This window comes from Rattus norvegicus, chromosome 1 (genome assembly GCF_021556685.1).
Source record: "Rattus norvegicus strain SHRSP/BbbUtx chromosome 1, alternate assembly SHRSP_T2T, whole genome shotgun sequence".
NCBI lineage: Eukaryota > Metazoa > Chordata > Mammalia > Rodentia > Muridae > Rattus > Rattus norvegicus.
Window position 1 is genome coordinate 146,655,456 of NC_141534.1, and position 26,671 is coordinate 146,682,126.

At 49.2% G+C, this 26,671-nt stretch overlaps 3 protein-coding genes and 1 long non-coding RNA gene across 18 annotated transcripts in view; 2 read left to right on the plus strand and 2 right to left on the minus strand.

Moving 5' to 3' along the window:
- The window catches only part of Sema4b (semaphorin 4B), a 28,146-nt gene extending 17,235 nt beyond the window's left edge, over positions 1 to 10,911 (plus strand). The window contains 11 exon segments of the mRNA NM_001170462.2: positions 90 to 188; positions 835 to 946; positions 1,230 to 1,343; positions 1,449 to 1,600; positions 3,484 to 3,665; positions 3,791 to 3,941; positions 4,709 to 4,919; positions 5,029 to 5,144; positions 5,379 to 5,545; positions 8,658 to 8,740; positions 9,267 to 10,911. Coding sequence (NP_001163933.1) covers positions 90 to 188; positions 835 to 946; positions 1,230 to 1,343; positions 1,449 to 1,600; positions 3,484 to 3,665; positions 3,791 to 3,941; positions 4,709 to 4,919; positions 5,029 to 5,144; positions 5,379 to 5,545; positions 8,658 to 8,740; positions 9,267 to 10,006 — 2,127 coding nt within the window. The 3' untranslated portion in view covers positions 10,007 to 10,911.
- A 554-nt stretch (positions 10,912 to 11,465) lies between these two features.
- On the minus strand, positions 11,466 to 16,999 carry Cib1 (calcium and integrin binding 1). 3 transcript variants are annotated; one of them, NM_031145.2, is made up of 7 exons: positions 16,903 to 16,999; positions 16,738 to 16,772; positions 14,658 to 14,766; positions 12,899 to 13,049; positions 12,664 to 12,782; positions 12,496 to 12,584; positions 11,466 to 11,701 (listed from the first exon to the last, which is right to left on the minus strand). In NM_031145.2, the coding sequence occupies exons 1-7, from the start codon at positions 16,951 to 16,953 to the stop codon at positions 11,680 to 11,682; spliced, it is 576 nt and encodes a 191-aa protein (NP_112407.1). In that variant the 5' UTR covers positions 16,954 to 16,999; the 3' UTR covers positions 11,466 to 11,679. The 3 variants fall into 3 exon arrangements, with proteins under 3 accessions (NP_112407.1, XP_087449963.1, XP_087449952.1); XM_087593837.1 differs by lacking the exons at positions 14,658 to 14,766; positions 16,738 to 16,772; positions 16,903 to 16,999 and adding an exon at positions 14,239 to 14,274 and having other exon boundaries at positions 11,474 to 11,701; positions 12,899 to 13,797; XM_087593826.1 differs by lacking the exons at positions 14,658 to 14,766; positions 16,738 to 16,772; positions 16,903 to 16,999 and adding an exon at positions 14,239 to 14,274 and having other exon boundaries at positions 11,474 to 11,701; positions 12,899 to 13,869.
- Positions 17,000 to 17,262: 263 nt separating this feature from the next.
- Positions 17,263 to 26,520, plus strand: Gdpgp1 (GDP-D-glucose phosphorylase 1). 11 transcript variants are annotated; one of them, XR_015624185.1, is made up of 4 exons: positions 17,263 to 18,195; positions 22,916 to 23,024; positions 23,749 to 25,636; positions 25,758 to 26,520. XR_015624185.1 is itself a non-coding variant. In XM_087557869.1 (4 exons), exon 4 carries the CDS (start codon positions 23,758 to 23,760, stop codon positions 24,913 to 24,915), a length of 1,158 nt encoding a protein of 385 aa, XP_087413995.1. In that variant the 5' UTR covers positions 17,263 to 17,570; positions 17,764 to 18,215; positions 22,916 to 23,024; positions 23,749 to 23,757; the 3' UTR covers positions 24,916 to 26,520.
- Positions 17,416 to 26,671, minus strand: part of LOC147996861 (uncharacterized) — a 29,233-nt gene continuing 19,977 nt past the window's right edge. For 2 of the 3 annotated variants that reach the window (XR_015651787.1, XR_015651781.1), the window contains 2 exons: positions 25,903 to 25,990; positions 23,071 to 23,846 (listed from right to left, as the gene is read on the minus strand). This is a non-coding gene — a long non-coding RNA (uncharacterized LOC147996861). Of the gene's footprint in view, positions 17,986 to 23,070; positions 23,847 to 25,902; positions 25,991 to 26,671 lie in introns of those variants that run through there. The other variant, XR_015651780.1, reaches the window with a different exon arrangement.

Consider the following 26,671-nt stretch of genomic DNA (forward strand, 5'->3'; position numbering starts at 1 on the left):
GTGAAGGCTTGGTTTTGGGTCTGGGGTGGAGGCCTCTGCTTTGCCCCCTGGTGGCATATGTGGACCTGACATGCTCTCCTTCCCCACAGCGTGACTGTCAAAACTACATCAAGATCCTTCTGCCCCTCAACAGCAGCCATCTGCTCACCTGTGGCACCGCAGCCTTCAGCCCCCTGTGTGCTTACATTGTGAGTTCTCTCCTGCAGCCTTCAGCCCCCTGTGTGCTTACATTGTGAGTTCTCTCCTGCAGCCTTGCTGCAGGAGACTGGGGCACAGCCTTCCTGCCAGGGGGGAATCTTCTCTCACCCTGATACCTGGTGAAGGAAGACCCTAAGGGCAGGCTTCTAGGTAGCAGCAGAGTCTTGAGACCCCTGAGCCCATCATCCTGGCTGCCACCCAGCTCCTACTAGGTCTCCCTGCAGGGGCAGGGAGGGGTGCATGCAGCCACCTTGTCTAGAGATCCTGTCTGACTTCCGGCTTCCTGCCCTCCAGTTTCCTTCCCTTGCTATACTTGATGCTCCGGGTCACCTCGTGCACCTTCAGCATGTGCCCACCCTGTGTTCCCACTGTACACCCTAACACGCTCTAGCAGAGGGTGGCATAAAGGCTGCGTTTTGGAACACAGGACTTGGAGTCAGAAGTTGCTGGGTTTGCATGGTGTTGCTCTCCCTGGCTCTAAGCCACACGTCTTCCTGTTCACTGGGGATCAGGGCCCACTGCACACATGCATTCACACAGACCATGGGGTGAGGAGGACACACACTTACTTCCCTGCTGTACACTCCCTCATCCATGTCTCAGTCCTGAGCAGGCCACCTATCTACTCCCCCACAGAACACAGCAAGCTTTACATTAGCCCGAGACGAGGCTGGCAGTGTCCTCCTAGAGGATGGCAAGGGCCGGTGTCCCTTTGACCCCAACTTCAAGTCCACGGCTCTGGTGGTTGGTAAGTGGTGGCACAGGCTGGGTGCTTCTGTGCTCTGTGGAATTCAGGACGACTGAATCTGGGGTGTGTCTGGGCTCTGGGCAGTGTGGGTTCCAGAAGTAAGATGGTGTCCCGCATGCTGTGCTGGTTCGGGGTGGGGGCATCGAGTGACCGCGGGCTGCCCTCTTCCAAGTCCCTGCTTCCATCTAGACAGGATGGATGGGGCTGTGGTCACTCTGGGCCCTGAGTAGGGCACAGGCCCTGGGCCAAGGGAGCCATTCCCATGGGAGCATTCTCTTGGCAGATGGTGAGCTGTACACTGGAACAGTCAGTAGCTTCCAGGGAAACGACCCAGCCATTTCCCGGAGCCAGAGTCCCCGCCCCACCAAGACTGAGAGCTCCCTCAACTGGCTGCAAGGTGGAGTTCTGCCTTGACCCACAGAGCAGTTGTCTAACCCTTAAGGGGGGGGTGTTGTCTCAGGGGTTCCTGGACTGACTGCATATCCTCCATTGGTCTCTGCAGACCCTGCCTTTGTGGCCTCAGCCTATGTTCCTGAGAGCCTGGGCAGCCCAATAGGTGATGATGATAAGATCTACTTCTTCTTCAGCGAGACGGGCCAGGAGTTTGAGTTCTTTGAGAACACCATTGTCTCCAGAGTTGCCCGAGTCTGTAAGGTGAGTGCGAGGGGAGCACCCCCATCTGTGACCTTCCAGAATTATCCTCCAGGGAGCAGCAGCTCAACCAGCAATCAGTCTGTCTCTCCTCTTCCTCCTCATCCTTGTCCTGAATCTGGGTGTCTGGGCTCAGGGCAGTGTGCCTCCCAGGGCTGAGCTGGTGTCTCTATGCTGTGCGGTAACCCCTTTTATTTTTTGGTTTGTTTTGTTTTTTTAAAAAAATTCTTTTTTACATTAAATTTATTTAATGTATATAAGTACACTGTCACTGTCTTCAGACACACCAGAGGAGGGCGTCGGGTCTCATTACAGATGATTGTGAGCCACCATGTGGTTGCTGGGAATTGAACTCAGGACCTCTGGAAGAGCAGTCGGTGCTCTTAACCACTGAGCCATCTCTCCAGCCCTTGTTTTGTTTTTTTAAGATAGTGTTTCTCTGTGTAGCCCTATCCATCCTGGAACTCACTCTGTAGACTAGGCTGGCCTCAAGCTCAGAGATCCTCCTGCTCCTGCCTTCTGAGGGCTGGGAGTAAAGGCTTGTACCACCACTGCTGGTTTCTTTTGGTTTTTGAGCTAAGGTTACACTACGTAGCTTTGGCCATTGTGGGACTCACTCTGTAAGTCAGGCTGGCCCCAAACTCACAGACATCCATGTGCCTCTGCCTCCCAAGTGCTGGGATTAAAGGAGAGTGCCACCACTCCTAGTTGGCCTCTGTTCTTTTAATTGAGAAAATCTTACATTAAAAGTGGGTATGAAGGTGTGTACCCAAAATCCTGACATTCAGGGAGCCGGGGAGTGGTAAATCTCAAGTTTAAGGCTATCCTGGACAACTTAACAAGGTCCTGTCTGTCTGTTTTCCAAGACAGGGTTCCTCTGTGTAGTCCTGGCTATCCTGGAACTTTCTCTGTAGACCAGGCTAGCTCCACTCAGAGATTCACCTGCCTCAGCCCACAGATTCTACCTTAACATTTTAAATAGTCATTCCTCTTTTAGGGTCTCTTGAGTAATCCAGCTGCCCTCAAATTTCCTGTGTAACTCAGGCTAACCTTGAACTTTTGATGGTCCTGCACGTGTTATCCCACCCTATTTACATGGGGCTAGGGATAAGCTATTTGGAAAAGAAGTCCTTGGCTTTCTCATGAGCTGGAAACCCAGGAACGTGCACCTAGAAGTGATCTATAGGAAACAGACAACAGCCAGATTCTTGAGTTGGAACTTCCAGGTTCCAGCCCCACTCCTTAACTGTTAAATGGCAGGGATGGTGTCACTAGCTGTCACATGAATTAAGTTCTGTGGTGTAAAGCTCTTAGGGTCCCGGCTATCCTCACAAGGAGGAGCCACTGTGTTTTCTACTGATCCATTTAAACTAATGCATCTGTATTAACTTAGTTACAAACCTGAGTTATGCTATTTCTCCCTGTTTGCTCAATAACCTGTCAATCATGGACACCTTCCCTATTATTCATTTATGTGTTCATTGTGTTGAAGTCCTTCCTACTTCACTCCCTGGCTGGGTGCAAACTCCTAGACTCTAGCAATCCTCCTGCCTTATCCTCCTGAGTAAGCTGAAGCGGCCAGTGGTGCTAGCATGCCAGATAGCAAGCATTGGCCCCTGAGTTCCCTCCTGTCCCTTCCCTCTTTAGATGGTTTCCCCTCTGTCCTTGTTTGCTCATCGTCCACAGTAGGGAGTATACTTTTGTGATGGAAAGCATACCTTCCTCCCTAAGTTTTCTCTGTTTAGATGCATATTTGTCCTGGTTCTCTCTCTGTCTCCATTCCTGTGTGTCTCAGTTATGCTGAGGAGGGCTGGCAAGGCAACACTGGAGTCTGAGAATGGCCCTCCCTCAGCTTGTGACTAAGCTGTGCCCCTCTTCTCCTCTAGGGCGATGAGGGTGGAGAGCGGGTGTTGCAGCAGCGCTGGACTTCCTTCCTCAAGGCTCAGCTCCTGTGCTCCCGGCCCGATGATGGCTTTCCCTTTAACGTGCTACAAGATGTCTTCACCCTGAACCCCAACCCTCAGGACTGGCGCAAGACCCTTTTCTATGGGGTCTTTACCTCCCAGTGGTGAGATGCTAGGATTTAGCAGGGGACAGGAGGGTGGGTAAAGAGTGGCTAGACCCCACTGATGGCATCTTCAACCTCACTTATCAACTCGGAACTCAGAGTTAATTTGGTTGTTTCCTTCGCAGGCACAGAGGGACCACAGAAGGCTCTGCCATCTGCGTCTTCACCATGAATGACGTGCAGAAGGCCTTTGATGGTCTGTATAAGAAAGTGAACAGAGAGACACAGCAGTGGTATACTGAGACCCACCCAGTGCCCACTCCCCGGCCGGGAGCGGTAGGTATCAGTAGGGTTGTGCTCAGAGTGGCTTCTGGGCAGGCTTGGTCCCTGGACCATGCCGAGAGCAAGGCTGTATGGTCTCATACAAACTGTGAAGCTTCTCTGAATCTGATTTCTCATCTTTGAAATAGGGCATAATAGACCCTTACCAAAGAAGATGGCCCGTGAATGACAAAACGCCATCAGTCCTGTCTGTCTTGTCAGCCTGACCTCTGTACAGTGGTGTAGATTGTTTTTAGTTGTCAACAACAGCAGTCTCGTGTGGTCTAGGTTCTTTGAACTCCTGATCCTCCTGCCTCCACCCCAAGTACTAGGAGTACAGGAGAATGCTACTGCATCCAGCTTTGCACAAGACTGTACTACTGTTGTACCTTACCTTGTCCACCCAGCTAAGCCTTGTGCACAGAGAAACCCTTGGGCAGAGAGAAACAGGGCCCGGGTAGGTGTGGGAATTGGGTATGGCTAGCTGTGCTGAGATAATGATGCCGAGAACCCTAGGGTAACATTCATGGGTAAGACCCCAGGCAAAATAAGTCACACCTTTTGAGGGCTGTGTGCAAATTTTTAAGGATCAGAAGGCCATAGGCCAGCAGGAAACCAGGGCCTTGCTTTCCTCACACGTCAGATCTGCCTTTGGACCAGCGCTGTGCAGAAAGGCAGATGTGCCATGATTTCTGAAGCATAGTTAGTGGGGCAGGGGCTGCTACTGTCCCTGTGGGGCATGCTCCATGCTGATCCTGCTCCTCATGCTTCTGCCTTTTCAGTGTATCACCAACAGTGCCCGGGAACGGAAGATCAACTCGTCGCTGCAGCTCCCGGACCGAGTGCTGAACTTCCTCAAGGATCACTTCTTGATGGATGGGCAGGTCCGCAGCCGCCTGCTGCTGCTCCAGCCACAAGCCCGCTACCAGCGTGTGGCCGTGCACCGAGTGCCTGGCCTGCACAGCACGTATGATGTACTATTTCTGGGCACTGGTGAGTGCTAGCAGTCCCCAGGATCGGGTTAAGGACGGGAATGCATATGTGACTGGCAGATCCTGGGCAGTGAGTTCTGCCAGGGCCTAAGTCATGTTCCTGATTCCAGGTGATGGTCGCCTGCACAAGGCAGTGACCCTGGACTCCAGAGTGCACATCATTGAGGAGCTGCAGGTCTTCCCTCAAGGACAGCCTGTGCAGAACCTGCTCTTGGACAGCCATGGGGTGAGTGGGCCGTGGAATGAACTTGACCACTTTGATTGTCAACCAGCCAGCTTTACACCCCTTGTCAAAGCAAGATGGGAAGTTACAGAGCCCTGGCTTCTGACCATCAAAAGGATGTGTGGCAGATCTTGTCAGAGGTTCCCTGGGGTGACTAGTGACCATGTGAGGAGGGTAGTGTGACTGAGTGTCCTGGTGCCTGTGCCTCTCTCTTACTCTTCATGTTTGGCTATGTAGGGACTGTTGTATGCCTCCTCCCATTCTGGGGTAGTGCAAGTGCCCGTAGCCAACTGCAGCCTGTACCCAACCTGTGGAGACTGCCTCCTGGCTCGAGACCCTTACTGCGCCTGGAACGGCTCCACCTGCAAGCTCCTTAGTCTCTACCAGCCTGATCTGGCCTCCAGGTGAGAACTCCCACAGGCCAAGTGACTCCTCCTCATCTCTGAACACTGCGTCTTTGCTGGGACCCTGCAAGGTCTCATTCTACCCGCACCTGCACATGGTTATTTCTCCGTTCTCTGTAGCCCTCAAAATCTATATGGGACAAATAGACAGGGTTTGCCAGAATAAGGAACATCTAGTAAAGCTTTAGACAAAATGTGGATTGCATGAGAACATAGCTTATTGTAAGTACGGCTGTTAAAAAGTAGTTAGAGGGGGTTGGGGATTTAGCTCAGTGGTAGAGCGCTTGCCTAGGAAGTGCAAGGCCCTGTGTTCGGTCCCCAGCTTTGAAAAATAGAAAAGAAAAAAAAAAGTAGTTAGAGTAACATTTGGATTGGAGATGTCTATTGAGAAAATAGGGGGGGGTTGGGGTTTAGCTCAGTGGTAGAGCGCTTGCCTAGGAAGCGCAAGGCCCTGGGTTCGGTCCCCGGCTCCGAAAAAAAGAACCAAAAAAAAAAGAAAAAAAAAAGAAAATAGGGATTGGCTACTTGGCATAGTGACACACACCTTCAATCCTAGCACGCAGGAAGCAGAGACAGGAAGATTTCTGCCAGGCTAGCCAGGACTACATAATGAGACCCTGCCTTAATTTAAAAAAAAAAAAAAAAACAAAACTAGGGATGAGTCGGTTGAAGTGGGGCGTGTCTGTAATCCAGAGCCTGGTTTTACCCTTACTGTTTGTTTTTTGCTTTATTGAGACAGGCAGGTCTCGAGTAGTCTTGGTGTGGCCTGGAACTCAGTGTATAGTGGTGGAGGATTAGAAGAAAATAGGGTGGCCAGGACCTGGTGTGCACCGTGTATATAATCCTTCCACTCAGAAGGTGTAGAGGTGGGCGGTTCAGAAGTCCCAGGGCATTCTCTGCAAAGTGATGAGTTTCAAGGAGAGCATAGGATACCTGAGACTTTGTCTCACAAAGAGGATGGTGGTGGAGACACGGCTCAGCAGTTAGGAGCACTTCCTGCTCTCATAGAAGACCTAGGTTCCATTCCCAGCACCCATATCAGGCAGTTTATAACCAACCAAGTGCTTCTAACTCACTTCCTCCATACACCTGCTACACATAAATTCACCTAGGCACATGCAAAGACACACACATAAAAGTAATAATTAAATATTTTTTTAAGAGGGATGTCCATGAAGTGGAGCCCCTCAGCCCTATCAGTGGGTTGGATTTTAACCTACATCCTATTTTCCTAAACAGGTAAAACCAATGGTCCTAGTGTTTAATACACACGGTCTGTCTCATTCGTAGTGTTCTGTGGTTTACAGCAAAAGGCCGGGAATTACTGCATGCTTAAAGCACAGAAGTGGTACACACCCAAAGCCATGTTCTTGTCTCGTGGTGGTGTGCTGCTGCCTGTTCTTAAACTTTTTCTGGAACTTCCCTATTTGGGGATGTTTTTGTGTGTGTGGCCTGCAGTTCCATTACTAGGGAGGTAGAGGCAGGAAGATCTGTAGTTCAAAATCATCCTGACTATATAAAGTTTGAGGCTAGCCTAGGATATATAAGACCCTTTTTGAGCTAGGTACTATAGCAAATGCTTTTAATCCCAGAACTTGGGAGGCAGAGGCAGGTGGATCTCTATGAGTTTTGAGGCCAACCTAGTCTACACATTGAGTTCCAGGACAGTCAGGACTGTCCAGAAACACAGTCTCAAAAAACAAAAACAAACAAAAGCCTCCCTTTCCTCCCCACCACCACCATACAAACAAAACCAAAACCAACCAAACAAAACAGCAACAACAGCAAACCTGAGAAGCGGTAACTCCTTGAGGGATATATGGAAGATTCTACCTTGGTTGCTTCAGAGCAGATTCTGAGCACCCTCTGTACTGCCTTTATTCTTTTTTTTTGGTTCTTTTTTTTTTTTTCGGAGCTGGGGACCGAACCCAGGGCCTTGCGCTTCCTAGGCAAGCGCTCTACCACTGAGCTAAATCCCCAACCCCCTGCCTTTATTCTTTATGCTTGGTGAGACTGTCTCGCTGTAGCCCTGGCTAGCCAGGAATTCACTACATAGAACATGCTGGCCTCAGAGTCACAGAAGTCTGTCTCAGCTTCCCCAAGTGCTGGCATTAAAGATGTGCACCACACCACTACACTGCTCGATTGAGTTTTCTAACTTTTAGGTGCATGGAATTCATCTTTCTTTTCTTTTTTTTTTTTTTTTTTTTTTTTTTTTTTTTTTTAAGGAGCTGGGGACTGAACCCAGGGCCTTGTGCTTGCTAGGCAAGCGCTCTATCCCTGAGCTAAATCCCCAACCCCTCATCTTTCTTTTCAAGTCCTAGCTTCTTCTTCTTCTTTTTTTAAAGAATAAAAGGATCTCTCTCTCTCTCTCTCTCTCTCCCCCCCCCCCCACTCTCTTCCCCTCTACCCCCAAAACAGGGTCTTGCTCTGTAGCCAGGACTGATGTGCAACTTATGGCAGTCTTCGTGCCTCAGCCTCTTGGTTTTTCTGTAGGAGGGTGGGAATTCAGACAGGGTCTCATGGAGTCTAGACTGGCCTCCATTCACTGTGTTGTGGAAGGTAACTGAATTTCTGTACCTCCTGTGAATACTTCCCAAGTGCTAGGCACATTCTGCTTTTAGAGCAAAAGGAGGTTGTACGTGACTTTTATTTGTAGTAATGTGTAGACAGGGATTTCAGGAGACAGCTCAGTCAGGGAAGTAATTGCCTCAACAACTGGGCATCTGAGTTTGATTTTCAGAACACACATAACAATGCCAGGCATGGTGGTGGCAAGAGAGACGGGTGAACCCTACAGTTCCCTGCCCATCTGATCTCTCCTAGTTGTTAAACTCCAGGCCAATGAGACTGTGTCTCAAAGGAGTTGGATAGTGTTCCTAAGGATGACACCAAGTTTTTCCTCCAACCTCCACATTAGCACGCACATGTGATTATGATTCTTGGAGATACCCAGTGAGCCCCGTGGTGGTGGAGATTCTACAGGCGAGCCTCTTGCACCTGCTTTGGACCTGGTGGTCCTTACACACCAGGTTCTCTGCCTGGGACCAACTCTGGAGGGAAAAGGGAACACTGGCTTATGGAATTCTACCTAAGACTCTCTTATACCCAGGCCATGGATCCAGGATATTGAGGGTGCCAATACCAAGGAACTCTGCAATATTTCCTCAGCCAAGGCCCGGTCTTTTAAGCCAGGTAAGATGCCCTGGAAAAGGTGAGCTGTATTTGCTTGGAAAACAATTCTAGGTATTTTTAGGTGCGTATGGATTTATTTCTCTAGCCCTACAAAGTAGGGTCCAGATCATGAATCACTTAACAAATCACCTAAGTTACCATTGGTCTTAGAGTTTCTGTTGCTGGGAAGAGACACCATGATTGCCACAACTCTTATAAAGGGAAACATTTAACTGAGGTTAGCTTACAGTTCAGAGGTTAGTCTATTATTGTCAGAACATGGCAGCATGCAGGCAGACATGGTGCTGGAGAGTGGCTGAGGGTTCTACCTCTGGCTCAATGGACAGCAGGGAGAGAGAGTGTCACTGAGCCTAACTTAGGCATCTGAAACCTCAAAGCCTACCCCCAGTGACACACTTCCTCCAACAAGGGGGCCATTTTCATTCAAACTACCACACTATCTGCACCAGATTGCAGGAGGGCGGGACTAAGCCTGGGGCTGCTCTGTGCAACGGCCTCTTCTACCCCATGCTTATTCTGCCCACAGGTAAGCCATGTAAACAAGTCCAGATCCAAGCAAACACAGTGAACACCCTGGCCTGCCCACTCCTCTCAAACCTGGCTACTCGGCTCTGGCTGCACAATGGGGCTCCTGTCAATGCTTCTGCCTCCTGCCGGGTGTTACCCAGTGGGGACCTGCTGCTGGTAGGCAGCCAGCAGGGCTTGGGGGTGTTCCAGTGTTGGTCCATAGAAGAAGGATTCCGGCAGCTGGTGGCCAGCTACTGCCCAGAGGTGAAGGAGGATGGAGTAATGGACCAAAATGACCAGAGTGATGGCACCCCGGTCATTATCAACACATCACGAGTGAGTGCACCTGCTGGTGGCAGGGCCAGCTGGGGTGCAGACAAGTCATACTGGAATGAATTCCTGGTGATGTGTACTCTGTTTGGGCTTGCTGTGGTGCTTCTGGTTCTGTTCTTTCTCTACCGAAATCGGGATGGCATGAAGCTCTTCCTAAAGCAGGGCGAATGTGCCAGTGTGCACCCCAAGACTCGCCCTGCAGTGCTCCCACCTGAGACCCGACCACTCAATGGTGTTGGCCCTCCCAGCACCCCCCTTGACCACCGAGGCTACCAGGCTCTGTCGGATAGCTCCCCAGGGCCCCGAGTCTTTACTGAGTCAGAGAAGAGGCCACTGAGTATCCAGGACAGCTTTGTGGAGGTGTCTCCTGTGTGTCCCCGGCCCCGAGTTCGACTGGGCTCTGAGATCCGAGACTCTGTGGTATGAGAACTGACTTTAGATGTAGCCACCCTGACCTCAGGGGCTGTGAATGTTCAGTGGAGGTCAGCTACCTCTGCTGTCACAGAACACAACCATGGTACCCTGCCTGGGAGGCAGCTGGTATCACAGCACCAACAGCCTGGCCAGCCGGTTCCAATGTCTGGCTGAAAAGGGCTGCCTCCAGGGGCCAGAGGGTCCCTGTCTGGATGGCAGAACTCTGCTACTTAACTGAGCCCTTTGTTTAAAACTGCAAATGTGAAGCCAGAGAGAGAGGAAGGAGAGATAGATAAGGAAGACTGTACGGCACAGCCACTCCAATTCAGCCTGCTGGGCTCTTGGGGACTTCTCTGAAGTGGCTTTGTGAGCTGGAGTTGGGAATCCCTCCCCCACTGGACTATTCATTCTACCTTCCGCCTTACTCCGCTGCTGAGGCCACTGCAGAATCAGGGCCCTGCTCCAGCTTCAGCCAACCAAGGACATGTCTGTGACCGCTGACACCCCACCACCTCAGGGACTAGAGGGCTAGGCTGGCTCTGCAGCCCTCCTCACCAGACCCTGGGCTCAGTCCCAGTTCCCAGACTTCTCCAGCCTGTATCAGGCTGTGGCCTGGAAAGCAAGGGAGTGACCCCAGGGGGCGTTGTGACAGAAGACTGTTGCCTGCTGTCCTTTTCCCAGTTGAGGAACTGTGTCGCCACCCACCTCATCAGCCCTGTTTTCTAATTCCAACACAGACTTCTGGATCCTCCCTGTTCCCTGTCCTAGCTCACCATGCCCTTGCCCACCACTCTAAGGGATACTGACACTGCCCATCACGAGGACCCTGAATTTACATGGGTTTTGTATTTTTTTTTTAATAAGATGCACTTTACTTTCTTTTTTTTTTTAAATAAAGTCCAGCAAATTATAGTTAACTGTGGCCCAGACTCTTGAAGAACTTCGCTTTGTGTGTGTGTAACATGAATGCATGTGTGTGTACATGTGGAGACCAGAGGCTCTCCTTAGGTACCATCCTTAGGAACTGCCTTGTCAGACAGGGTCTCATTAAGCATTCACCCTGAGGATAGAGTGGCTAGCTAGTAAGCCCAGGGATCCTCCTGTCTCTGCCTCCCCAGCATTGGGACTTAAGGACTGAGGTCCTCAAGCTTGTGAGGCAGATACTTGACTAAGTAAGCTATCTCCCCAGCCTGGCGCCGGGTTTTATCTGTCTGGGAGTTCTTCCCTGGTAGAGTGTGGCCTTACCAAGATGAATTCCCTTCCTTTGCACCCAGTTCAGGGTACTGGACAGGATTTTTTTTTTTTTTTTACTCTCTAGTGTTTTAAGTTTTCAGATGATATGGGAAAACTGACCTCTCTTTGGTGAACCATTCTGTAAGTTCCCACACATGTGGAAATGAACTTGAGTGTCTCCGACGTGGGGATGATCACAGGCTCCTACAAGTCCAGTCCTGCTGCTACTGTCATACAAGGAAGTCAAACATTTCTAAACCTTTATTACCAATTAGTAAAAACAGTGATGGCAACAGCAGTGACAAGGGGGAGAGTCCTCCCCTGCCAGGGGGCCAGACTCTGCAGCGCCCTCTCCAGGCTGGGCCGGCTCTGGCCCTGACACCGCAGGCATAACCTTGGCCACATCTCAGCAGTGGAAAGGTCTTGGACAGGATGTTGGTACTTGAAAGCCATCACAGGACAATCTTAAAGGAGCTGCACAAGGGAAGAGTGAGTTGGCTTTGGCCTTTTGGTTTGGTTCTGGGGATCGAACCCAGGGCCTGACACCTTTTAAACATGCACACTCCACCACTGCTAGATCCCAGCGCAGGGGTTTTCTGATCGAAAGGGGTGGTACAGACCTGACTAATCACACCCATTTCTTTCCCCCTGAAGCAAGTTCTGGCTGGTATGGAATTCACTGTAGACCAAGCTGGTCTTGAATAGGCACCAAGTCTGCCTTTGCCTTCTGTGTGCTGGGATTACAGACCTGCACCACCACAGCCAAGATTCCTTTGAGGAGCTGGACATAGGTGTCAGTGTTGTGCCTGCACAACAGGTTTGAAACTGTTCAATTCTTGGTACCACAAAACTAGACATTCCAGGTAGAGGAAAGGAAACCAGAGGTCCAAAATCCCAGGCTGGGTGTGGTGGTGCATTCCTTCTATATCAGTAATGGGGAGGCAGAGGCAGGTGGAATTTAAGGTCAGTCTCAGCAACATAAAATCCTGTCTGAAAAAAACAAAACTGGGGCTGGAGAGATGGCTCAAAGGTTGAGAGCACTGACTGCTCTTCCAGGGGTTCTGAGTTCAAATCCCAGCTCACGACCATCTGTAATGAGATCTGATGCCCTCTTCTGGTGTTCTGAAGACAGCTACAGTGTACTCACATAAATAAATAAATAAATGGAGTGGGCTGGGTCCCCTCTGAAAGAATATCCTGAACCATCCCTCTAATACCATCCCAGAGTAGATAGATGGGTACTCAGAATGCAGGCGCTCCTGTCACACCTGGCAAAGTCTGGTGAGCGAGAGATGACGTGCTGGAACTCGGAGAGATTGATGGTCCCATCCCTGTCAATGTCCGACTCTTCCAGGATCTGGGGAAAGGAGGGCTTTAGGCTTCAGCTCCAACCCTTCCCACCCAACACCCGCAGCCTAGCGAAAAGCTCAGCTCACATTGTCGATGAGCTGCTTCATCTCAGAAGCACTGAGCCGAGTGTCCTCGCCCTCTCCCGTGAGGCAGTTCACAAGCCGGCTCAGGTCTTCTCTGTCCAGGGTTCCATCATCATCAAAGTCTAGGCAGCAGACACAGGGAGCACCAAGGACATGCTCAGAGGCAGTCCCCAGGCACGCACCCGCCCTCACTTCCTGTGTGGGAAGGAGTGGATCCAGTAGTTTTCACAGTGCTTACCAAAGATGCGGAAGGCATAGTGTGACTTGATGTCTGGGGTTGCTGTGTCACTGAAGACACTCAGGAGGTCCAGGAAGTCCTCAAAGCTCAGGCTGTCTCTGGTAGGCGACGTGGAGAAGACCATGCAGATTCGCTCCTTGAAGGGGTTGGCCTACATAAGAATGCCTTCTGTGAACATCACAGGACCAGGTCTGGGTTACTCAGCCAGCTCAACTGGAGACTTCTTTTGAGGAAGGATCTCATAAACCCAGGCTGGCCTCAAACTCCTGATCCTCCTGCCTCTACCTCCCAGATACTGAATTACAGGTGTGCACCAGCACACCTGATTCCCTTCTGGAAACTTGAGGAGCTCAGGCTTGGAGGGGAGGCTTTGAGACCAGGACATGGAGGGCACTAAAGGGCCACTAAGCCAGCCAGGGAAGGCACAGAGGCTCCTGGGAGTCTAACTAGACACGACACAAGTAGACTCACAGCTGGAAGAGGAGCTGATTACATGTGAGCACATGCCACTACACACGAGGGGAAATCAAGGGCAACTTTACATAGACAATTTCCTTCTCCTGCCATAGGTCCCAATGATCAAACCTAGGTCATCAGGACTACTAGGCGAGTGTTTCGTTTTCTTCTAAGTCTGGATCTACAGACCAGGCTGGTCTCAAACTCAGAAATCACCTGCCTCTGCCTCCCAAGTGCTGGGATTGAAGGTGTGCACCGCCACCACCCCCTGGCCCAAGGCAAGTGTTTTATCTGCTAACCTGCTCGGCTGGACCACTGGTCATTTTTAAATATACTTAACTCGGGATTATTTTGTTACAGTCAGGCTCTTTTCGGAAGAATCGCAGACAAGTGTTATGATGCATGTTCTCATTCTAGCACCGAGGAGGCAAAGGCAGGTGGATCTAAGAATTCAACGAGAGCCCGGTTTACACAGCAAGTTCCAGCCAGGCCATCCAGGGCTCCACAATGAGAACCTGTCTCAAAATAACAATTATAAGCCAGGCGATGGTGGCACATGCCTTTAACCTCAGGCAGATCTTTGAGTTTGAGGCAGCCTGGTCTACAAAGCTAGTTCCAGGACAGCTAGGGATACACAGAGAAACCCTGTCTTGGAAAAAACAACAACTATAATTATGATTGGTGTTGTTTTTTTATTATTATTATTATTATTATTATTATTATTATTATTATTATTATTATTAACAGCAAGCAATCCTGGTGCTCACATGGTAGGGAAAGGAGGATTGAAGCAAGTTCAAGGTCAGTCAAGGCTATGTAGTAAAAGCCCACATCAGAAAAAGAAAATGGGGGTTGGGGATTTAGCTCAGTGGTAGAGCGCTTGCCTAGCAAGTGGAAGGCCCTGGGTTCAGTCCTCAGCTCTGGAAAAAAAAAAAAAAGAAAAAGAAAATGGCCAGTTAGCTCAGCCGGTAAATATAAAGGCTTGCATTCAATCCTCAGAACCACTGTTTTTAAAGGGGAAGAGTGGGCTGAAGAGATGACTCGGTGATGAAAAGCCCATTCGCTTCCGCAGAGGACCCTAGTTCAGTCTCTAGCACAACTGCCTATAACCCCAGCACCAGGGGTTCCTTGCCTTCTGTACTCCACAAGCACCAGCACTTACATGTGTCCACATCCCACACAATTACACGCCATCATCATCAAAAGAAAACCCCCAGGGAGTGGTGGCATGTGCTCACAATCACAGGGGAGACTTAGGGAACGCAGCAGATAGTGGGTGGATAAAGTGGGTAGAGGACTGAACCTTGAGCTCTGGAAGGCTGAGGATCTGCTCAAAAGATACTCGGGTATGCAGTGACTCTTCCACGGTCCGATGCTCTGGGGGAAGCAACTCGCAAAAGCGTCTGTGGGCACTGGCAGAGAGAGGGGAACTTATTGGTGTGGGCACTGGCAGAGGGGAAATTATTGGTGTCCTCAAGCAGTATTCCCTGTATCTACTACATCCCCATTCTGCATACCAGCTGTGAAATTAAGTCGCATACTGGGGATTTCCAGTCATTGGGCAATCTTTAGCCAAAGAGAGGCAAGTCACAAAACAGCAGAGGCTTGGAGTCCCTTCTTAGGGTTGGTATTTACAAAGAACTTAACCTGTCTCTGCAGACACTGTATCTGAAGGGTCTCTGGCTAGCTGGAGCTTGGTGAGCACAGCTCTGGCCAGCCTTGCTCCCTCTGCAAGGCCCAATTCCTTCTACCTTGCTACTAACCTACATTCCTAAAGCTAATCCCCAAGATCTATTTCCTCATTTGGCCACTTCCTCCTCCTGAGACTGACTACCAAGGTCCAGCTGTCAAAGTGCTGAAGTCCAGCCATCACAAGCCTCCTTTGACTCACCTAGTTAACAAGCCCACTAAAAATTCAGCACCTCATCCTAACATGGGTTTCCCCCTTGTACCTTTATAAATTGTCATTTTCCTATGAGCCACGTCTGTCTCCTCTATCCAGAGGCAGTCCTTTGACCCCTTGCCCCTCTCCCTTGTTCCCTTCCCCTTCTTCCTGTCCTCTATCTCCTGTCTATGTCTCTTATTCCCTGTCCTCTGTCCCTCTACGGCAAATAAATCTCATGCTGAGAACTTGGTCTTGGGAGTCCTGGAGCCATCTTTCCCTTTCCGTATCAGGCATTCTTTGTAACAATCCAGCAGGAAACTTTGTAGTCCCTCTGGCTATCAGACTACAGAAACAATGTCACCGAGAAACTGGCATTCCCCCATAATCTCCTGTTGAAAGAAGGATGAAGCCTGTTGTCCACTAAGGAGGAAATGTCTACCATGAGGAGATTTCACTATTCTGATAACTTGTCATACGGTCTTTCATGGGACTGGAGCTGAGACAAGGATGGTGAGACTACATCTTGACCAGGGCTGCTGCTTAGTTATACATACCTCTTGGCCTGCATTGAAATAAATACCTCACATCAGCTGGACCTGAAGATTGACTTAGAGATGGGGGAGGGGCGGTCATTGGACCGCTTTGCTCCTTTCCCCACTGTGGCCACACTGAATACATTTGCTTTTCAATACTGTCCCATTAATTGGCCTAGTGGAAAGCAGGTAGCGAAGCCTAGCTGGTTAGGACTGCCTGCGTGGACCAAGTTTCTGGACTCTTTTTTTCTTTTTTTCGGAGCTGGGGACCGAACCCACGGCCTTGCGCTTGCTAGGCAAGTGCTCTACCGCTGAGCTAAATCCCCAACCCCTAGTTTCTGGACTCTTAACATTACAGTAACAAAACCACATTTCACCTTCACTCCAGTGACTCCTCTCAGCCACCACCTCTTTCTCAATGGAATTTCATAGCCACAGGGAGACTAGGAAACTAACTCAAGAGTCCTGGCGATCAGATAACTTACAGTGTGCTTTATAGTCAAGTTACCAGAACTCTCTGAACCTGGTTCCTTCATCTGTAACCTCCTCCTGAAGACTTAAGTAATGTGGGAATCACTCAGCAGCTTCTGGACAGAGTAAGGGCTCAGTAAACGTTAACGGCTACTGAATTAAACAGGTAAAGTTGGGATTGTTGCGAGCTCAAGGCATTTTGTTTTTGCCGGAGGGCAAAGTGCGCATGAGCCACAGCAGTTTCTTTCGGACGAGAGCAGGAAGCTCGGCAGTGAAGAGGCTAGCGCAGCTCAAACAGTTCAACTTTTCCTGGATACACAGAAGTGTTTGCATGATACAGAGGTGAGGCACGATCCCAGAACCAGTGATCCTGACGTCCCTGAAGCATGGCCCCGCCCTCGGAGGTGAGGCGTCCAGTACTTGTCCCGCTAGAAAAATCACCCGCAAAGCCCTCCCCACGGCAATCCCGAGTTGGGGGTCAGGGCAACACTCACAGGAGGATCTCCTGCTTGGTCAGGAACGTCAGGTCCTGAAAGGCAAATCCAGACAAGTGTCTGCAAGCCGCCCGAAAGCCACGGTCGACCCGCCACCTGTTCCCGAACCCCACTCCCCTGCGCGGGCCCGCACGCGAGCTCCGCGAGATCTAGCGCCCCGCGCACCTGGTACTCGGCCAGCAGCTCCTTAGACAGGCGACTGCCCGAACCTCCCATCGCCGCGGTGCGCGCACAGCTCGGCCAACTCTCCCCGGGACGCCGGCAACTTTCTCACTTCCGTCCTCGGGGCCGCGTCCCCGCCCAGTCCCCGCAGCAACCGCTGCTCGGCCTCCGCCCCCGGGCCCGCCCCTGCCTACAGTGCCCAGGCACCCTCAGCGCCGCTCAGCGGGCCAGTCCCGGCTCCCCACGGGCCCAGGAGAGCTGGAGGGAGGGCCCGGGGAGGAGCCGGACGCGCCGGGGCGGGGCCCAGGCCTTATAGCCCCGCCTCGCGCACGTGATGCAGACTGCGCTTGCGTCGCGGACCCCACACCTTGCTGAGTTCCGGGACCGGTCTGTGCTCAGAGCCCTCAGATGCATCCGCCTCACCTAAAGCAAATGCAGAAGACCCAAGCCCTGGGTGGAGGCGGGTAACCTCCAGACTCGCTCCCGGGCTGGAGGAAATCCGGTGCCCCTCTGCGGATAGAGGCAGTCCTAGACCGCCTCACTGGACAAGAGCTGCAGCCTCTGCCACCGTGCCAGCTCTTCCACAAGAAGCTTAGCTTGCTCTCGAAGTGGCTCTTGAAGCTGTTTATTGGATTGTGCAGTTATCGCCCATTCGTGGAACAGTTGACAAGGTAGGCTTCCATTTTACAAACATAGGCTCAATATCAGTAATGTGTCGGGACTCGGGCATTTAGAGGTCAGTTATGTCCACAGGTCCCCAGTGCTGTTTTATCATCACAGCTGACGTGTCTTTGATCCTTCCCATAAATTGCGAACTTCCAGCAGTAGGGACCAAGGTTGGTCTATTGCCCTTCTCTCCTTCAGGACATTCAAATAATTATCAGATGCTTGTATGAATGAACGTATTTACACTTCGTGAAAGAGTCCAAGCTTCTGGGAGGAGGAAACGTGGATTCTGTGACAGTTAATCTTGATGGTCATCTTGACTGGATCTGGAGTCAAGTAAAAGGCAAACTGCTGGGCACTCCTGTGAGGGATTTTCTTGATCAGGAAGACCCACTGCGCATTGTGCTCAGGTGGTCACCTCTACAAAAGGGAAACGGAAGATTGGAAACTCGGCTTTTGGCCTGTTTGCCTTGGCTTCCTGATAAGTGTCTATCCTGTTCCTGCCACTAAGGAGTTCCTTTGATGACATTAGAATCATCGTCTTCCGCTGCCAACTCAGACTGAAGACCAACAGCTCTCTAGGAACCCTCCAGGCCTTCAGCACCGGATTGGGACTGCTGAGACACTCTTGTGAGCAGCTGCCGCTGTTGGTCAGCCCAGACCATATTGAGTAAACCCCTAACAAATCCCCTCTTAATACATATTCATCAATTCTGTTCCTCTAACAACAGCGGTTTGCAACCCATCTACTGCTGTGACCCTTTAATGCAGTTCTTCATGTTGTGGTGACCCCCAACCATAAAATTATTTTGTTGGTACTTCATAACTGTAATTTTGCAACTGTTATGAATCATCATGTTTTCCAATGGTCTTAGGTGACCCTGTGAAAGGGTCATGACTCAAAGGTTGAGAAACGCTGTAGAAGCTAATACAAATTCATTCTCCTTGACCCCCAACCCGTGATATATCAGTAAAAGGCAAGATTATAAATGAATAATCCCAAAATACCACTGAGTTCATTTTGAGTTGGCCATCTACTGCCTGCATGCAGTGTGCTTGGTATACCCAGTGAGACTCCCAGTGCACAGATTTATTCTTGATCCTTCTAACTCATTCTAATTCTGAGCTTTATTAATCCTGAGCATGTATAGCTTAAAGTTATTAAATAAATAAGTTGGACCTGGTGGCACAGATCTGTAAACCCAGCTACTTAGTAGACTTGTATGATGATGATGGTGGTGGTGGTGGTGGTGGTGGTGGTGGTGGTGGTGATGATGATGATGATGATGTAGGGGATAGTAATGTGTCTTAGGGTTTCTATTGCTGTGATAAAAACATCATGACCAAAAGCAACTTGCAGAAGGGTTTATTTCATTTTACAACTCTCAGGTTAACTCTATCACTGAGTAAAGTCTAGATGTTAACCTGGAAACAGGAGCTTAAGAGGAAGCCATGAGGCCTGGAGAGATGGCTCAGGGGTTAGAGCACTGACTGCTCTTCCAGAGGTCCAGAGTTCAATTCCCAGCAACCACATGGTGGCTCACAACCATCTATAAAGAGATCTGATGCCCTCTTCTGGTGTGTCTGAAGACAGCTACAGTGTACTTATATATAATAAATGAATAAATCTTAAAAAAAAAAGAAGTCATGAAGAAACACTGCTTACTGGCTTCTTCCTCATAGCTTGCTCCAACTGTTTTCTTTTCTTTTTTTTTTTTTCTTTTCTTTTTTTTTCGGAGCTGGGGACCGAACCCAGGGCCTTGTGCTTGCTAGGCAAGCGCTCTACCACTGAGCTAAATCCCCAACCCCTCCAACTGCTTTCTTACTCAACCCAGGACCATATGCCCAGGGGTACTGTCACCCACAGTGTGCTGGCCCCTCCCATGTCAATCATTAATCAAGAGATGCCTACAGACTTGCCTACAGGCCAGTCTGATGGAGTCAGCCCCTCAGTTGCGATTTCCTCTCCCCAGATAGGTCTCAGTCTGTGTCAAGTTGACCGAAACCAAACAAAAACAACCAGTGCTGTTTGTAACTCAGTCAGTATGTTAAAGCCCTAGCTTCAATCTCCTGGTACCCAAAAATAAGTAAGTCAAACAAGAACAGAAAGGAGAAAACATATTATGTCTCAGTAAGATGGGGGACAAGGAAAACAGACAAGGGAATAAACAGCAGTAACAGTCTTTTGTTTACGACAGACCTGCAAGAATAAAAACTACTGCCCAGGGATAGGCCGACAGTCTGAGACAGAAAAGGTTGGCATGGAGGCTGGTTGGAAGCCTTCCTCTTTTGGCCTACAACTGGCCATTGCCTGGAGTAAGAAATGAATCTGTGTCAGGTGATCAGTAAGTATCTTTCACGGCCAGCCGTTACTTGGGGTTGAGGGGTATGCATAAGGCACAGAAGGAAGGAATCTAGAAAAACAAGTCACCTTAGTTCTAGAAACCAAATGACTTTAGTTTTGGAATTTGTCACTACAAATGTGAAGGTGGTTTACAAAAACAGCACAGACATGGCTAATGGTTTCAAGCCCCAATCCTGGCACTCTGTGACCAGGCTTCCTCCTTTCTGCTCCTCTTGGCTCCCCACATTCGAGCCACTGTGCGTTCTCAGTTCTTTGTGCAAGCCTCCTAGGATCTACACAGAGGATCCAGCACTGTCCCACACGTTGTGCCTCATGTTTGCAGTTTCGGTTGACTCTGGTTATTGTTGGGATAAAGTCTTTCTCCTCCATTCTGCAAACCTCATGAGGAACTCTGAGAGCCATGATCTCCTTCCTGGAGCTGAGCAATGGCACTCGCTCAGTGAGTGTTTACTGAGTGACAGTTTTCCCTGCATGTGTAGTGAAGTAACCATCTGCGTATGACTCATCACTACTTCCATGAGTGATTTCCATGACATTTAGAAACTAAGTGATGGGCAGGCCATGGTGATGCCCAAAGCAGTCATTTTTCTATGAGGACAGGTCTTTTCTTTTGGTTGGTTATTGTTAAATAGGTTTGTGTGGTTCTTATTGGCCTGGAACCGGCTAGATAGCTGTAGCTATTTTTATTTTTAATTTTCTTGTAATTTTCATACTTTTATTTTGTGTGTCTGTGAATTGAATGTGTACACACATGCGTCTGCAGGTGCCGTGGAGGCCAGGGGATGTTGGACCTTCTGAAGCTTGAGTTGCAGACAGTTGGGAGCCACCTGATCTGGGATTAGAATCCCAGTCCTTGTGAGCACCAAGTCCCCTGAATTACAGAGCTGTGTCTCCAGTCCCTTGGCCTTGACATTTTTATTCTCCTGCCTCTCCAGCCCAGGGATCATAAATGTGCACTGTCATGGTCCACCTCTGTTTTAAATTTAATTGTTATGTGATTGGGTGTTTTACCTACATGTATGTCAGTGCATCGCATGGTGCATGGTGCCCTTATAGCCCAGAAGAGGGCGTCAGATCCCATGTGGATGCTAGGAATTGAACCTCTGAAAGAGCAAATGCTCTTGGCCATTGAGCCATCTTTCCAGCCCCCCTCAGAGCATCTTAATATGCATTTCCCTGATGGCCAAAATAGTGAACACTTTAAAAAATATTGGCCATTTGTATTTTAGTTCAGAAAAACTGACCTGTAAAACTTAGGTTGAATTCTATATATCTTTTTTTCTTTTCTTTTTCTGGTTTACCAGTTTGCATGTCTAGACTAGCAAAACTGAGGGAAACACATTTAGACTGAAGCTGGTCTACCTCTGTCTCCCTCTCCTCTTTATCTCTACCTCCCTTCTTCCCTCCTTATCTCCCCTCTTTCTCTTTCTCCTGCAGATTCTTTTTTTTTTTTTTTGGTCTTTTTTTCGGAGCTGGGGACCGAACCCAGGGCCTTGTGCTTCCTAGGCAAGCGCTCTACCACTGAGCTAAATCCCCAGCCCCTCTCCTGCAGATTCTTACTCTGTAGGCTGTTGTGGTTCTGACAAATGCTGGGATTGAAGGTGTGCATCACTGCCCTGACTCTCAGTCTGATTTTTATTTTATTTTTTGAGAAAGGATCTCATGTAGCTCAGACTGGCCCCAGATTCACTATGTAGTCAACGCAATGCTCAATAAACTTCAGATCTGCCAAGTGCTGGGTTCACAGCTATGTGCCACCACACCCAGAATATTCAGTCCTAGGATCAAACCCAAGGCTTGGTGTATGCTAAGCAAGTAGTTTATGAACTGAGCTATATCCCCAGCCATGTGTGTGTGTGCGTGTGCGTGTGTGTGAGTGTGTGTGTGTGTATGAGAGAGGATGTTGAGTTTATATGACGTTTGTGTGTGATACATATGTGGGTGTGCACACATACCTGCTACCACATGTATTATGGTAGGAGCACTGATATTATAGCCACATCATGTGATCACCTTTAATTAGGTCCTGGGGATTTGTGGTGGTTTGAATATTGCTTGGCCCAGGGAGAGACACTATTAGGAGGTGTGACTTTGTTGAAGTAGGTGTGGCGTTGTTGGGGGAAGTGGGTCACTGTGGGGCTGGGCTTTGAGACCCTCCTCCTAGCTGCCTGGAGGACAGTCTTCTCCTGGTTGCCTTTGTAATGAGAACTCTCAGCTCCTCCAGTGCCATGTCTGCCAGGACATTGCCATGCTTCCCACCATGATCATAATCGACTGAAATCTCTGAACCGGTTGCCGCTCCAATTAAATGTTTGCCTTTATAAAAGTTGCCTTGGTCATGCTGTCTCTTCACAGCAACGGAAACCCTGACTAAAGTAGGATTCAAACTCAGTTCTTCACATTTGCAAGGCGCTTTACCCACTAAGCCATCTCTCCAGTTCCTTCAAACATACATGCATGCATACATACATACATACATACATACATTGTTTTCTAATTGTGTGTATGTGTACACCTACATGCATGTGAAGACCCAAGTGTCTCCCTTGAACTGATCACTTTATTTACAATGTTCTTAGATTTACACTTACTGGTGTGTGTATGGATGGGCATGGACACTAAGAGGACTGGCAGGAGTCTGTTCTGTTTAATATGGAGTTTCAGGGTACAGAACTAAAGTCATCAGGCTTGGCAGCAAGTGCCTCTACTCCATGAGCTGTCTTGCCAGTCTCTTCATCTTTATCTTTTGAGAGATCCTTTTCTCTCTGTGTTTGTGTAAATGTATTTTTGATTGGCTGGTTGATTTTTGAGACAGGATCTCTCTATGTAGTCCTGGCTGCCCTGGAACTCAATATGTAGACTAGCCTGGCCTTTGACTCACAGAGGTTCTCTTGCCTCTGCCTCCTGAATGCTGAGATTAAAGGCATGTGCCACCACAGCCAGCTCAAAATGTGTTCTTATATTTGTATTATATATATTTGTCAGTGAGCAAGTGCAGTCCACGCGTGGAGGTCAGGGGACAACTTGCAAGAGCTGGTTCTCTTCTCCAACCATGTGGATCTAGGATATCCAACTCAGGTTGCCAGGCTTGCGGGTGAGTGCCTTTACCCCGAGACATCTCTCAAGGCCCACAGAATATGTTTTTTTTTTTAAAGATTTACTTATTTATTATATATGAGTACACTGTAGCTGTCTTCAGACACACCAGAAGAGGGCATCAGATCCCATTACAGATGGTTGTGAGCCACCATGTGGTTGCTGGGATTTGAACTCAGGACCTCTGGAAGAGCAGTCGGGGCTCTTAACCACTGAGCCATCTCTCCAGCCCCCCAGAATATGTTTTTAATTCAGTAAAAACACCCTCATTTGCAGATGCTAGAATTAAGAACAATGTCTCTGCTGTCTAAATATTTTACAAAGGTCACTCTATCTATTACTTTTTAAATTTCATTTGACATTTCAGGATTTTTAAATACAGTCCAAATGAGGGCGTCTGGTTCATCTCCTTTGCTTCCAAACCAGGGGCTGTGTGGGTTTGGGGACTACTCAGTTTTTCTGCCTTCCCCTTATCTGTGACATTCAGGGTGGAAAGGTGCCTGCTGCATCGAACCTTGAATGTCACATTATCCCTGTTCTCCATCTGAAGGATCTGGAATCCTTTGGCCTGGCTGTGAGCAGCAAATCGTTGACCTCCACAATTTTCTGAGGCATGGTGACAGACTCCTATCATTTTTATAATCAGAATAGGAAGATTATTCAGAGATGGTCATTGGAAACGAGCTGGCCTCATGCATTTATGTACTTCTCATCTGTTTCAGGTAGCCTTCATGGCCGTTCCACATCGTTCTCAGGAAACTTCCTATCTGCTGCCTCCAAATCCTGAGGACTGGGAGGAGCAGGGCATCCCCGACTTTGTCTACGGACAGAAGGATCTTGTCAGCAAGGAAATTCAGTGGCCAAAGAATTCACCCAGCGCTCTGAACTCACTACCACTGTCTCGCTTTGACTCTGCCCTCTGCTCTGCATGGAGGCAGCGGGTGGAGCTGGGCCTGTTTCGATACCGCCTCGAAGATCTGCAGACCCAAATCCTCCCTGGTTCCGTGGGGTTTGTAGCTCAGCTGAATATAGAGCGAGGGATACAGAGGAGGCGCCCCCAAAATATCAAAAGTGTGAGGCAGGAGTTTGACCCGGAACAGTTTAACTTCAATAAAATCCGACCTGGAGAAGTCCTTTTCCGTATGCAAAGGGAGCCTAATGGCCCAGCTGCTCCAAAGCAAGAGGATGTCCTTGTAGTGATCAATGTCAGCCCCCTGGAGTGGGGCCATGTGCTGCTGGTACCCACACCTGCTCATGGGCTTCCTCAAAGGCTGCTACCTGGAGTGTTGAGGGTGGGGTTAGAAGCTGTACTACTGAGCCAGCACCCAGGCTTCCGGGTCGGCTTCAACAGCCTGGGAGGTCTGGCCTCTGTGAACCATCTTCACCTGCATGGCTACTACCTGGCCCACCCACTGCCTGTGGAGGGAGCACCAAGCACACCCCTGGACCCGAAAGGCTATATACATCTGTTGCAAGCCCTCCCAGCTCCTGGCTTCCTCTTTTACACGAGTGGGCCAGGGCCTGATTTGGAAGCGTTAATTAGCAGGGTATGCCAAGCTACTGACTACTTGAGTGACCATGAGATTGCCCATAACTTATTTGTAACCCGGGGAGCTCCACCCGGGCAGGCATCATCTACCTCAGACCTCAGTGGGATCCGAGTCATTCTGTGGGCCCGGAAGTCCAGCTTTGGAATTAAGGAAAGTGGAGCTTTCAATGTTGCCCTCTGTGAGCTGGCCGGCCACCTCCCTGTCAAAACATCTCAGGACTTCAGCAGCTTGACCGAGGCAGCTGCAGTGGCCCTCATTCAGGACTGTCTGCTGCCCCAAACTCAGGCAGATGAGGTACAGGCAGCGCTGGTGGCCCTAATGGCCCAGGAAGAGCTGTGATCCTTCAGAAGCGTTTTCTTTGCTGACTGACTCGAGGCCTTTTCCCAAAGACTGTGGTCAGTCCATTTGTGTATTTCAGGTCATGACTGCCTTCCAACCTCCCACTTAAGGACTGCAAAGAAAGCACTGAGTGAATGTGTTCTCATGAATGTTTCTGCTGCCTCTCACGTCTCTTCTTAGAGAAGCCCCTGTGTAACAGATGTACCATGAAGGGCCAGCTCCTACCTTTTCAGAGGGAGGAGTGCTTGCTGCCAAATCTCTTGACCTGAGTTCAGCCTCCAGAACCCATAGGGTAAAGGTCGTCTTCTGACTTTCACATGTGCACCACAATACACACACACACACACACACACACACACACACACACACACACAAATGTATCTCAAAACAAGATTTTTTTAAAAAGTAAATGTAAAAAGGAATTTTGCTTTGTTTTGTTTTTCAAGACAGGGTTTCTGAGTGCAGACCTGGCTGTCCTGGAGCTCTGTGGGCTAGATCTACCTGCCTCTGCCTCCCGAGTGCTGGCATTAAAGGTCTGTACCACCACCACCCTGCTAAGGAAAAAAAAATTTAAATGGAGAGTGTGAGAGTCTTAAAGTCCTGGTTTGTCAGTGTTCTGAGACTTCTAGGTCGATCTAAGAAAGAGGGTCCCTCCAGTATAAAATATGACCTTGTGGGCAGCAAGGACATCCAGCCTCAATGTTGGAACAGCCACCCAAAAGCATATTTCTTTTTTTTTTTTTTTTTTTGGTTCTTTTTTTCGGAGCTGGGGACCGAACCCAGGGCCTTGCGCTTCCTAGGCAAGCGCTCTACCACTGAGCTAAATCCCCAACCCCCAAAAGCATATTTCTTGATTGTTACACAAAAGTTGTTTTTGTTTTGTGTTGTTTTGTTTTGTTTTGTTTTGGACAAGACAAAGTTCTCATGCCAAACCTAGTCTGTTTGTTCCTGAAGGAAGCCATCATGCCCTGTAGCTTCAGTCCTTACCATGTGCCGTCTGCAGTGCCCAACACCGCACATTCCAGTGAGCCGGGACCGTCTAGGAAAACCGCAAAGCTCCTTCAGGAAAACAGTTCTATAGACAGTAGAAAACAATCAGTCTTCTCTTTAACGATTTCTTCAAAGTACTTCTGGAAAACAGCCACTCTGATGTCTACCCTAGATTCTAAGGATTCCATTAGATTTCTTACTACACCGGTTGCTATCTGGACTTCTTCACCTTTGGTTATGGATGCAGCCAGCTACCTTGTCTTACCTTTGCTCTTGTCCCTTTGTGCGCCACTGACTCTTACAGGGTCTCACTGTGTAGCCCTGGCTGTCCTGGAACTCACCCTGTATACCAAAGTGATCTTGAACTCAGAGATTCTGCCTGCCTCTGCCTCCTGAGTGTGAGCCACTAAGCTCAGTAGCCCAAGCTCCCCTCAGACTCTCCAAATCAAAGAACCCTGTCCTAGTTTTCCTGAATCTCTGGGGCTCCAGCTTTGCCTGTGGCTGCTTTATTGACTGACTTTGCCCCTTACCCCCGTGTATTTGACACTGCTTCATCCAGCTCAACTTCTCAAAAAAATAAAGAAAAATCGATCCTTTTTTTCTAGCTCCCAGTAACAGAGTTGACTAGTGAATTCAAAGCCAGTTTGCAGTTTGGGCCATATACTGAGATTACCTCAAAAATTGTTTTAAAAATGCTGGTCATAGACCACAGAGATAGCTCAGGGGGTTTCAACACCCTGTGCCATCAACACAATGACAGGCATTC

What these genes read in the sequence shown, in the direction of transcription:
- Cib1 (NM_031145.2), bottom strand. Translation starts at nt 16,953, where the DNA reads ATGGGAGGTTCGGGCAGTCGCCTGTCTAAGGAGCTGCTGGCCGAGTAC. An exon ending in CTATGCCTTCCGCATCTTTG is followed by an intron (nt 12,783 to 12,898) that starts GTAAGCACTGTG and finishes TCTGCTGCCTAG; the next exon opens with ACTTTGATGATGATGGAACC. An exon ending in CGCTCACCAGACTTTGCCAG is followed by an intron (nt 11,702 to 12,495) that starts GTGTGACAGGAG and finishes TCCCTTGTGCAG; the next exon opens with CTCCTTTAAGATTGTCCTGT.
- Gdpgp1 (XM_087557848.1), top strand. Translation starts at nt 23,758, where the DNA reads ATGGCCGTTCCACATCGTTCTCAGGAAACTTCCTATCTGCTGCCTCCA.